The 12,030-nt window shown below is 35.2% G+C and overlaps 1 protein-coding gene across 1 annotated transcript in view; it reads left to right on the top strand.

The window, feature by feature from the left end:
• PLEKHA5 (pleckstrin homology domain containing A5) overlaps positions 1-12,030 on the top strand; it is a 71,960-nt gene that overhangs the window by 34,462 nt on the left and 25,468 nt on the right. Inside the window, exons 10-12 of the mRNA XM_029084756.1 lie at positions 1,548-1,667; positions 2,359-2,412; positions 9,000-9,080. Coding sequence (XP_028940589.1) covers positions 1,548-1,667; positions 2,359-2,412; positions 9,000-9,080 — 255 coding nt within the window. The remainder of the gene's footprint in view (positions 1-1,547; positions 1,668-2,358; positions 2,413-8,999; positions 9,081-12,030) is intronic.

Consider the following 12,030-nt stretch of genomic DNA (forward strand, 5'->3'; position numbering starts at 1 on the left):
TTAAGTGCCATTAAATAGTTTATTCCTAATGCACTAAAACTGAGCTTTTGCAGAACATATCGAGAAGAGTTTTGATCTTGAAAAAGTGATTCACTCTTCCTTTTGTTTGAAGATGCTACTTTCAGTTCTCTCATGTCTAAAAAGAAGTTTTCTTGTGCTTTGAAATGATATTAGTTTTCAGACTGAAAGCGTTGTCACTGATTCTTGGGGAGAACTTAAAAATGCCTTGTCTAGCAGTGTAGATTCTTATGCTTACTTTCTGAAATTAAATATTTTAAAACCAGGTATTGAAAGAGCACTATAAGAGGAAGATTGGCCATTAGCCAGTTTGGCTTTGATGTTGGTTTTTCCTCAGAGCAGATGGTTTTGACAAGTGAAGCTATGTGGAAATCCCTTGCTCCCTCTTGTGGGCTACTTTGGTATGAGCTCAAAACTGTGTCAGTGCCACCCTTCTCCTTAGAGATTTTTCTTCTTTATTCTAAGAAACTGGTATTCATTTTTCAGTAATTTAATATTTGGTTCTCTGGAGCTTTTTTCTCTTCTTTGCTTTGGGAAAATTCTGTGACTGTGGGAGAGAGCAAGTGGGCTTTTAGGGGGGTTTTGGTGTTTGCGTTTGGTGGGGTTTTTTAACTCGCAGAACTTGTGAGAAAATTAAAATGCTGGATGAATATTTAACCTCTTATAAGATTGACTTCTGGAGAAGTGTAAGAAACAGAAGCAAATAGGAGCATAAAAATATTTGTAATGGTATGTGTTTTATTTTCTTTGAAGTATTGCTAATAGAATTGGTTCCCAGGAATGGTTCAGGTAGTTTCCCAAACTGAGCTAAACTGATCTACATGGAATTACCTGACAAATACACATTTGAGTGTGACTGTATTTCCATTCTATATAATCTGGGGTTTTAAATACTATTCTTTGTGCCTTCCTAATGCTGTATTGTACTTCTTAGTCGTAAAAGTAAAGCAATAAATTAACTGGTAGCCTCAGACCTGTGGAAGGTGGGACAGAAAATTATTTTTTGTCACACTTGTGAAGTTTTGTTTTGTGAAAAATGATTGTTTCTCATGTAGGTCAGTTATCGTGGGGTTATTTTATTTACTCTGAATTTTGAAGAATTATTTTAGAAAATAAATTTTCTTGAGGGAATTGTTTTATTCTTTCACTGAGCTCAGATGTCTCTCCATGTACAGATAATGATATCCTAAAGGCTGGAATTGTCTCCCACTTCACTTAAATCAATCTCATCAATTTCATATGCATGCCAAAAAAAGTTTTGAAGCTGGAGACTTTCTCCTGCAATATCCTCACTTTTTTGTCCTTTATACAGAATGTTACAATATTATGGTGTTTTAAGTAGTTAAAACAACCCTTCATTATATATTTGAAAGTGGTCAATTTGGGGAAAAATGATGTATCTTTTGCTGTATCGCTATAGAAAGTTTTTGTAAGAAAGATACTAAGAACCCTTATTTTACTTAAGTGTTGTTTAGGAAACCAATTAACCTTTTTTCTACTCTTTGGCTTCTCACACTGCACTCCTTCAGCCAGAGGAGCTCACGCTGCTGCTAATAAAGCTGAGACGGCAGCAAGCTGAACTGAGTAGTATCCGGGAACACACACTAGCACAGCTCATGCAACTAAAACTTGAGGCCAGCAGCCCAAAGGTCAGCTATAAAGCAATGTGTGTCATGTACCATTCTCACTAACTTGTAGTCTTTCATTAATCAAAGTTTACCTTGTACCGATAGTGCAAAATTCTCTGACTACTATGGGAGTAGACTAGAGTAACATTGCTTCTTTGTATATGTGATGTTCTGCTATTAACCCTTTGAGGCTTTACTCATAGCTTTTTGATATTAGCCGAGTTAAAATTGCACAGGGATATTTTAAAATATGTTGTACTTAAGTTTAAAGTTAAAGGTTTTTAACCTTTTTGTGTTATAAACAAAATTAGTAATGATAGATCATTAGATTAATTTATTGTTCATACTGCCTTATATCAGATACAATCTTATTTGTATTCCGTGTACAAAAATCAGGACATTTAAAACACAGATTTATCAAAGGGTTTATAGTTGTCTGTGTAGTAGACATTTACATGAGCTTACTGTATTTTATATGTAAAGGCAAAATGTAATGTATTAGTTCATAGTTTGATTCCTGGCAAACTTTCATCACTTCTGTTTTGCGATCAAAACTTGTTAACAGTTCACCAAAAAAAACCCAGATAAAAGCAGTGTTGTAATTCTGCATAAAACAGAAAGATCACTGTCAAGTTTACCTCTTTTAAAGCTCTTTTCATGCATTCTGCACCTTCTGTCCCTTTCCTTTTTCCCCCTGACTGCTGCCTGCTAGAGTGAGATTCTTTCACATCACCTTCAAAGGAATGCCATATATTTGGATCATCAGGTGGGATTTGCAATTTTCTTGTGTATTTACATTTCTTAATGCATTTTGCCTGCTCCTATCAAGCTGGAAATATTTGGGGAGAAGGATTTTCAGTGTTTTTTATAAAGTTGGATATTTAATACATGATTTTTTTAAGTAGCACAGAATATCTTAATCGATAAGAAATTTGACATGTAATGGGAAAAAGTCAATTTGAAATTCACCGGAATACAGTAGGCACTCGCTAATTATTTTTTTCTATTCTTCATTTCCTTCTTACAATGACACTAACTGTAGCATTTTAACATCTTTAACCAAAGTTGTAATACATTTCCAAACTCATATGACACACATGCAATTTATAGAAAATTAGTACTTCTGATAATTTTCGTTTTCTAAATGAAGAATTGGGTGTTTCTACAGGACGTTAAATGAAAGGGCTGTCAAACATGAAAAAATGTTTTAAACAATTCATAGCATAATGAATTTTACTGAATTTCCTTTTACTGAATTATTTCTTAAAGATTTACAGAAGAATAAGGTTTTACTCCTTTACAACTTTGGATAACTTATGGAGTGAGGGTACAATTCTGTCTCCACTAACATAATTGATTGCCAAGTGAAGGATTGTGATATCACATACCTCTTCTTATGGCTTTGCTGCATGATCAAATGAGATTTCTGTACAAGTTGTATGTGAGAAGTTTTTAAATGGGAAACATTTGCTAGCACTTACAAGTGCCTAGAAGTAATATAAGCAACTTGGTATCCATTAGTTAAAAATATAAAAATCACTAGAGCTTTTTCTAATATTCTTTCTGCTAATGAAATTTTTCAGCCTTACACTTAAAGCCAACCATTCTTAGAACTTTTGTGTCCTACATGTTCCTGTGATAGGATTTCAATAATGAAAAAACACATATGCACATGGGGACACACACACACACACACACACACACACACACACACACACACACACGTACCCAGATGCTTGGTTAACCTGGTGACTTTATTTTTTTGGTTATCTCTTGAAAACAAGGTGTGAATTGTGATCAATTCAGTTAGATGGCAATGCATTTCTAAACATCACTGTCTTATCTTAAGGGACAGCAGGAGGTCCAAAATAGTAGGGAAAAACTGTTTACTAAATTAGGCCAAAATATTTCATCCAACTCAAATATTTCCAGTGTATAATGTTTTAGAATAAGGGAATAATTCTGTCTTCAACAATGTACTTCATTGCCAAGAAAGGACAACTGTCCATGTGAAGAGCAAAACTATGTACCATGCTGTTGCTTGATTAGCCAAGCTTGTGAATATAATAGATAGGATTAAATGGAGAGAATTGCCCGTGTACAACATGCAGAGTGGTAAAAAGGATTTTTTTTTTTGCTTGCATCAGATAAATTTTAGAAATGTAATGTGATGTGATAAACATTAATTAAAGGAAGTGTCTAAATCTTACAAATGTGCTATAATTGCCCCTACAAGAGGTGCAAGAAATCACTGCACTTCTTACAGTAAGAAATCATTATCAAGTATAAAATGTATTACCTTAGTCACAAAATCATGGAAGAGCAGGTTGAAATACTTATCCCAGTTTCTGATCAGTTTTTGTTTTTTCCCCTTATTTTATTATAAAGTTGCCACCTTCCTGTATGAAATAAATCCCCCTGAGAGTCTTACTGCTTTTGAGTACCACTGTTTCTAGGGGTTTTATCTCATTTATATCTTTGTGATATCATTTATATCTTTTTTATTACTTTGTCCATTACCAGTTTTCCTTTATGTTGAGAAGAAAAAAATCAAAGTTTCTTTTAGTCTAACTGAGGCCTTTCCTTCTTGTTATCCACATCTGTAACCAGCTTGCATAATCACATGCCCTCTCTGAATTTTAAGTGTCCAGTGTACTTAAATTAGTTATTTCCACTTGCATTTAATCTTTGCAAATACTGTCAAAACCTGCTTTGCCTGGAGCATGTGGTGGAACTCCAGTCCTGTTATCTTAAACTCTTGCCTTTTTGGTCTCAAACACTTCAGTACCATACATAACAAAAATTAGTAAGTTTGTACCCAGGTTGCACAGATGAATTTTCAGGCATTCTGAAGCTCAGGTGTAGGGAGGGTAACTTATGCTTTTGCAATAAGTTGTTGTCTGCTAGTTAGGTGGCTTTCTTATCAAGACTCAAGAATATCCCATAGCATTTTTTAAGTCATGCCTCTTTTTTGTACTGCTGTTTCCTTTTGAGATGCTTAGAAATTTTTGTGTTACACTTTTTGATGGTTTTGTATTATGCTTTCAGAATTTTTGTTGTTGTTGTTGGAGTTCAGAGATAGGGGGGGGGGAAAACATGGAAGAGACTGACTCATATATATCCAGCCATATGATTTCTTTGATGTCTCATGGCCAAAAGAATTATCATCGAACATCCTTTTTTTTAAAGTGAGGGTGTGAACCACTCTGTGGGCTCAGGGTTTGTAGGGAAGTGGGAGAGACACTCAGCTGCCTTTTAGGAGGGAGTTCTTTGAACATAGCTAGCAACGCTAGGCAGTGATGATTTGTTTGCCAACGTGGGACATGTTATAAGGGCACATATAATCTCAGTCTTCTGCATTATCAAATTTTAAGGGATCACTTATTGTGCATTACTAAATCCAAACCAGCACTCTCCTTAATGTATTTGCACCCAGAAATTGTAATGACAGCAGTGAAAAGTAGGAATAAAAGCTAGACACACTTTTTTTTTTCTTTCCCCTCCTTTGTAAACAAAGCCATGGCAGGACATCCCACTTGATTCTTTTTGTTACTCCAGAGAATGCCAGCAAACCAGTCTTTTATACACTTCTGAATTTTATGTTGATAGTAAAACTTTTCTTGGGCTGAAAAACCCTTTTCTACTGAGCTCAAGCTGTGTATGTCAAACTCTCCATGCGTGCTGTCATATTGATCTCGGCATATCCCAGGTTGGTTTGTCACAGTACAAGCTCTACTAAATTTCATTTAGTCTTCCCCAACGTCCCAGGAAATGGCTTTTTGGGGGGTTTTTAAGTGAATAGTTTAGGTGTTAAGTTGTTCATATACTTCTGCTGATACTTTCAGTTTTAATTTCTTTCAGTTTTCAAAGGGTGCATAAAAATAAACAGAACTTGAACAAGAAGTTGTCAAATAAAGGAGTGAAGGTCCCGCAGCCAACGTCCATATTGTCTTGGTGTTTTGCTTCTGTTTTCTCCCCTTCACCACCCTCTTTCTGAGATGCTGAAAGTGGTTCTAGGAAAAGGTAGTAAATTAAGGAAGGCTGGAATAGCAGAAGGGGGTTTGGATAGAGCTGACAGATATCCTGTAGCACATCTGATATCTTGTGTTTCAACATAAAATTCTCCGTCCTATGTTAGCAGTGTATAGGATAGTACTCTTGTATTTTTCCAGTTATCTGGAAAAGGTAGATTGAGCTGACCCAGGCACCACTGTTGTTATTTCTGCTGCTTCTTTTTTCCCTTTTCCCTCTCCAGAGGAAGGAGAGAGACTCAAGGACAGGGACTCTGTAGGGTGAAAAAAAGACTGTGCTGGAGGCAGCAAGGAAAAGCACTTTTTCCTTCTCTTATTTGGGCAGAAGATGTAGGAGCAGAGGAAAAGTGGAGAAAAACTTTTGGTCAGGTCCTGTTGCTGCTGCTTTTACTTCAGGAAGCTTGAGAGGAAATGGATAAAACTGCCAATCAGAGCTCAGGCTTTTGTCACCTACAACATATGGTCTTACCTCACCAGTGAGGTCCACTGTCCTGGTAGAGAGCCACTATTCCAGCTGATTGCTGCCACCAGAACAGCACGTACTGAACTGTCATCTGTGTAGGGTGTTATCAAACACAGAAGAGAATTTAGGAAAAGGAAGGAAGAGAAAAATTGTCAATAGCTTGGCTTTACAATTTTAAACCCAAAATAACTACTCAAATGCTTACTCATAAATAATGTAGCTGTTCATACAGATTATATGTCAATGAGATGGTTTTTTCATTGTTTCCAACTGGAAAATGCTTTCATATTCTACCTCAGTAAAGATAAAAGCAAGGATGAAGCATCACTTCTGGGGAGAAAGTTATTTGCTAGAAGTAGAAAGTGATAAAGCCAAGACTGTTGGATTTTATTTGGTTTTACTGCTGTGTTGCTGTGTGGCATCAAGCAGTTCACACTTCCCCTTCCTTATGAAAATCTTAATTCTGATTTTTGTGACTTCTTTAGTCAGAAAGACTCTGTGAGAGTAATACTATTAGTATTACATGTAGGATCTAAAAGTTGTCCTTTACTGTACAAAATATTTTTTTTCCTGAAGTGAGAAAACACCAAGGCTTATTTTTGTTATGAATAAGCAAATATTTTCCCTTGAGCTATTTATTCAACTTCAATAGTGTCCAACTTAAGTTTGGGAGTAAACCTCATGGTAATCCTTTAAGAACACAAAATAGGTATCCTCTTCACCTTTTAGATCATGGGACTTGCCATTGTGTCCTACATAACTCTGGTTTACCTTGCCAGTTCTTCAGTCCACGTTGCCTTGTGTGTACACTAGCTTTAGTTAAGAGAAGGTTTGTGACAGATTCGTGCTCCCTCAAGAACTAAACTTGTCAATTGTTCAATGTCAGTATTTTTTGGAAGCATTAATTCCTAAACAGTGAAAAAAGTTTGCTGTACTTGACTGCTACAAAGGCTTTTTGGTTCACACTACTTTACTAATTATCTGGTTTTTGATCTTTGTTCCATAAGGGCTTAAGGAACTGGAGCTTTTCTGGAAATAACTGGCCTTTGCAAACAGTGTTAGATAAGCGTGGTTGAGCACCAATGGCAGTAAAAATATTGGAAGAAGTTCTATAAATCAAAGTTGGAGGTGACTGGAGGACAAAACATTACTTAGAACACCTCTAGAGCAAATCCACTTTGCTTCTTTTCTAATCTGGATGAAAACAATCTTTGAACAGTTCCACAAAAATTAATTCTGATGCTGTCTTTTATCTGTCAGAAAGGAAAAATTTGAAATTTTATAAAAAAGAATTAGCCAAAGAGCCTGAAGCTGTTAAAATACTCCTAATAAAAATGCATCCAAACCAGAATATTCCTAATAACATATTCAGCCTCAAGAGAAATTTTTCCTTTACAAATATTTCAGTTGGCTGTAGTTTGATTGCTTGGCTTTGGACCTTACTGTTGATCTTACTATTGAGGTATCCTTTGGTATCACCCAGTGCACCCGCTCTCTGGACAAAATTTTAATGTAAATGAAGAACAACTTCTTGTGTCAGTTCTAGTTTTCTCTTTATGTATACTATAGATGATGGAGCAAATGGGAGGGGTTGCTTGTTTGGGTTTTTTTCTTGCCTTTAACAAACAGAGCATCTTACATGTGCCTTCTCAAGGTAAGGTACTCTTTATTAGGTGATTCACTTATCAGCTGCTCAGACTTTATTATGTGTAAAAAAACAACAACAACAACAAAAAGGTCATCTATCTATAAAAAGAAAAATGTATTTCCTATAAAGAGAAAAAAAAACAACCCAAAACCAAACTTCTCCAAACGTTCAAGTTAGTTTTCCTAAATAATTAGGGCCAAAAAATTCCAAAAGGCATCAAAACCCCAGGCTTTCTGTTGCTTTTCAATCTGTGAAACAAAAGCTTGCCCTGCAAATTCATGATGAGTGCATATATATACATAAAGACAGAGCAAAAGGTCATACATATTCATACAAACACTTCCTTCCTATGTAACCATACTTGAAACAGGTACCACTAAAGTTTCCAACAGGTTGTAAAGTTTCCAACAAAAATAGGAGAGAGATTGTGCATGGAGTGACTTTTCAGTTTCTTTTGGAGAGGAAAACTTATCTGTTTTCATATCTCCTTTTTAAAACAAAAAATCCCACACTATTTTCTGCGTTGCATACTTTTCTGAAATCCTACATGTATGCAAGTTTTACTGAAATAATCCAAGTATCTGTTTTTAATACTTGCACTCCTATCAATAAATACCAGTCATTATAGAAAATGTCTGACCAGTTCTGAAATAGTTTCACACCTGTATATGGAGGTGGATAAATACAATAAGCAATGATTCAAATTTCCTAAGTCGATAAATCAGTGTAGTATATAAAGGCATTTTGTGATACATGAACATAAGTCAAAACCTTGCTTCAGTATTCCGAGGCTGGGAATGCTTATATCTTTTAAATGTGCATTGAGTTATTAAATCTATAATTTAAAAGGTTTTCTGATAAAGGTTTGAGTGTTCCTTTTGCATAATCCGATAATACTTTTCATTTCAATATCATGCAAAGCTGGGTTTATTTTAAGCATTTTTATTTTTAAAAAGAGAGAGTGTTGGTGAATAAATATTACATTGATGTTGAGCATTTATGTGGTTTTGATACATTTGTTTGATAGTATTGAACTTTTCAGATGTTGATATTACTGAATGATAGAATATATAAAAAGCATGGGGTAAAATGTAATCTACTGCATTATTAGAAAAAAATTAAAGTAGAGGCTATATTTTACAGTGTCGTCTTTCAAATCTAGCCATGCTGTAAACTGATGTTTGCTGTATGCTCCTCCTGATTTGAAATAGATGAAAGAGAATGAACCTTTAATCACCATGGTTCACACTATGATTGAGAACTCGGCGCTAAGACCGCAACTGTACCAGCAAGTAAGGTCTTGGATAGTGAATGAAATTTGCTTTATCATCTGCGAAAATTTTCCTTAGTGACAGTTTTGGTTGTTCCTCAGATTTATTCATAACATTGGTGTTTCTCTTATTTGCTTTGGAAAACCACAAGTCATCCATGCTTTATAAAATGCTGCAATATCGTTAGCATGGCTTTTGCTGCATTTTTGTTGTTAAGTATTAAATGTACACTTTTGAATAACTTTTTCTGTCTAGATGATTTAATTAGTTGATGTTTTATGCAGGTGTCCAGTAAATTCATAAAACTTCCAACGAGCTTCCAACATTTGTCTTAGCATGATTCTCTGCAATTAGTGTTCAAAGGTGCTTCTTTCTTTTGACCACTACAAAAGCATGTGAGCGGTGTTTACCTGGTCATTTCTGGCAATTTTGTTTCGTTCTAGGAAGTGGATTTACAAGTTTTTGTTTGCACCTACCAGGCCTTTAGCCACTGAAGAAAGGAAGGATCAAAATTACTTTGATCTGGGGACTGTAAATCCAAAAGGCAGTGCTTGTTCATAAAGTCACAGCAGATTTAACTCTGCACACTTCTCTAGTGATGGTTGTAAATGGTAAGATGGAAGAGGAATCACAAATGTGAATGGAAATATTGTCTGTGAGTTGAGACCTGCATTAACTTATGAGCATGGCCAATACATATCTGTTGGCACTGCAGTGTCTTAGGGATACTGGGGCTTAACTGAATAGTTTCTGTCACATCAGGGAATGCTTCAGAATTTTCTAGCCTGCAACAAAGACGATGTTCTTATTTAAATGACTGTGATATTTTGCAGCAGATGAAGTGTGCAATTCTGGCTGCCAGTCAGAAGGAGAGTATCTAACCAGTTCCCTTACACTTGCATTTAAGCCCTTGTGAGCCAAAATGACATATAAATGTTGCATAGTTTGAAGAAAAGGAGACGTTCTGCCATGTATAACTGTCATTTATCAGTGATTACTGCTTTGCCGTGTTTCTAAAAAATGCTGCAGCTTAATTTCATGTTTTGTTATTTTGGAAGTCAACTCCACATTGTAGATTTGCTTGTGATCCAGGAAAGTTGCAGGAGAAATCTCAGCTTTCCAAAGGAAGTTGGGTTGTGAGTGACTTTGATTTCAGGATCATCCAATTTGTGGATGATCCTGAAAAATAGGAGCTTTAATATGGAACCTGAAGGAACTGTTTGGGAGAGGAAAGGGAGAAGTAAGGTGTCCTCAAGCCCTAAAGCAAATTGATTTGTGTAAATTTTTCTTTAAAAACATAGCTGTTAGGATTTTTTAAAAGCAAAACAATTTTCTATAATAATGTATATATGAGGAATAAATCAACATACATATAATGAGCAGAGGTGCTTTGGATGTAAATAAATAAAAAATAGCTCAGCTTCTAATATTAATATAGACACATTTGAGGTATAGCTTTGTCTGGGCTAGTCTGCCCACTTATTTAGAGATATCAATGAATTTCAGAGTGCTGGCTTGACAGAGCTATGCTGTCAGCTAAGGTATCGCTACACGGCACTGCTTTCACCTTGCAGACATACCTCCTGCTTCATATCTGACACCGAATAAGCACCTTTTTTGACATTCTTGTCAAAGAAACAGTGAATCTACCAGGTCATGAAGACTGAATAATAACGTTTTGTCACTAGAGATGTGGTCTTTTCAGGTCAGAGTGTTTGTGACGTATTGGCAGGCTCGTGCAGAAGAACCCATGTGTTGCATAAACTGGAGAATAGCAAGACCTTCTGCTTTCATGGGTGACATTTCCTATATGAAATTCTGCATTAAATGACTTCCAGGGAAGGATAGAAATACCCTCAAAACTTCACTGCCTACATAGTCTTCTAAACTTATGTAATGCAAAACTAACCTGTTTAAAATTATGGCCACTTATTTAAAGTTTAAACAACATATACATTTTTTGTATTCAAATAAAATAAATTTATTTTACCAGTCATCTATGCCACTGCAGTTTTAAAGAAATGTAAACAATTGCGAGAAGCCTTTGTGTAAGTGACTGAAACCTGTTCTGTTGTCAAGGTTATAAACTATTTTCTGATGACCGTAACCATCCCTGTGATTAGAGAAAAGTATCTTTCTCAGTTTATTCAGTTCAGTTTTATGGTGGAGTTCATTTAGAGTTAAGCAAAGGAAAGCAGGAAAAGCTGGTATTTAATTAAAAACTAAGGTGTCTTGCTTCCTGTTTGTTTGTAATGGTTAACAGATTTTTAGTAAAATCACTAAAATATATACTATTTCAAATGGGTTATTTAAAAGACATTTTTGTTTGTGATTTGTTACATCTCTACAGTTATTTAAATCGCTTTGACTCCCATCAAGTCTGCTCTACAGACTGTACTGTAAATTAACAAGCATAAGTCAGGGCAATGATTCCGTATGTACAGACAAAAAAACTGAAGGCTTTTTACAGCCTGGACCCATTTCCACCTTGGGTTTTTTTGTTTCTTTCTAATACGAGGTGAGGAGTGTTAATCTTGTCTTCCAAAGTAGTATATGCTCATTTTCTAAAGTATAATTATTCTTAGTTCCTTTTAAGTTTGTGAGTTCCCTAAAGGGAGAAGAAACAAAAATCTGAGTGCAATAAACTAACATCCAGGTCTTTGTTTGGATAATTGTTCATAATACATTAAAAATGTGTAAAAATTTGATTTTTCACTCTTATAAAGGAGAGGGAGATCTTGTTTATGACATACTTTATTACTATCATTATTATTATTATTGCAGCTGCATACATTTAAACTATTATGCATGTTAGATTTTGAGATTTGTAGGCAGAAATATTTTTCAGGTTTTGTTATGAACACAAGATTATTGTATTTGAGCTAAAAATCTTATGTTTCCAATCTGTATCTGAAATGTTATCTGTCGCATTATGCAAAACTAGAGGAGAATCTTGCTTACTGTGGGGTAA

Source organism: Antrostomus carolinensis, unplaced genomic scaffold, assembly GCF_000700745.2.
Source record: "Antrostomus carolinensis isolate BGI_N321 unplaced genomic scaffold, ASM70074v2 scaffold954, whole genome shotgun sequence".
Classification (NCBI taxonomy): domain Eukaryota; kingdom Metazoa; phylum Chordata; class Aves; order Caprimulgiformes; family Caprimulgidae; genus Antrostomus; species Antrostomus carolinensis.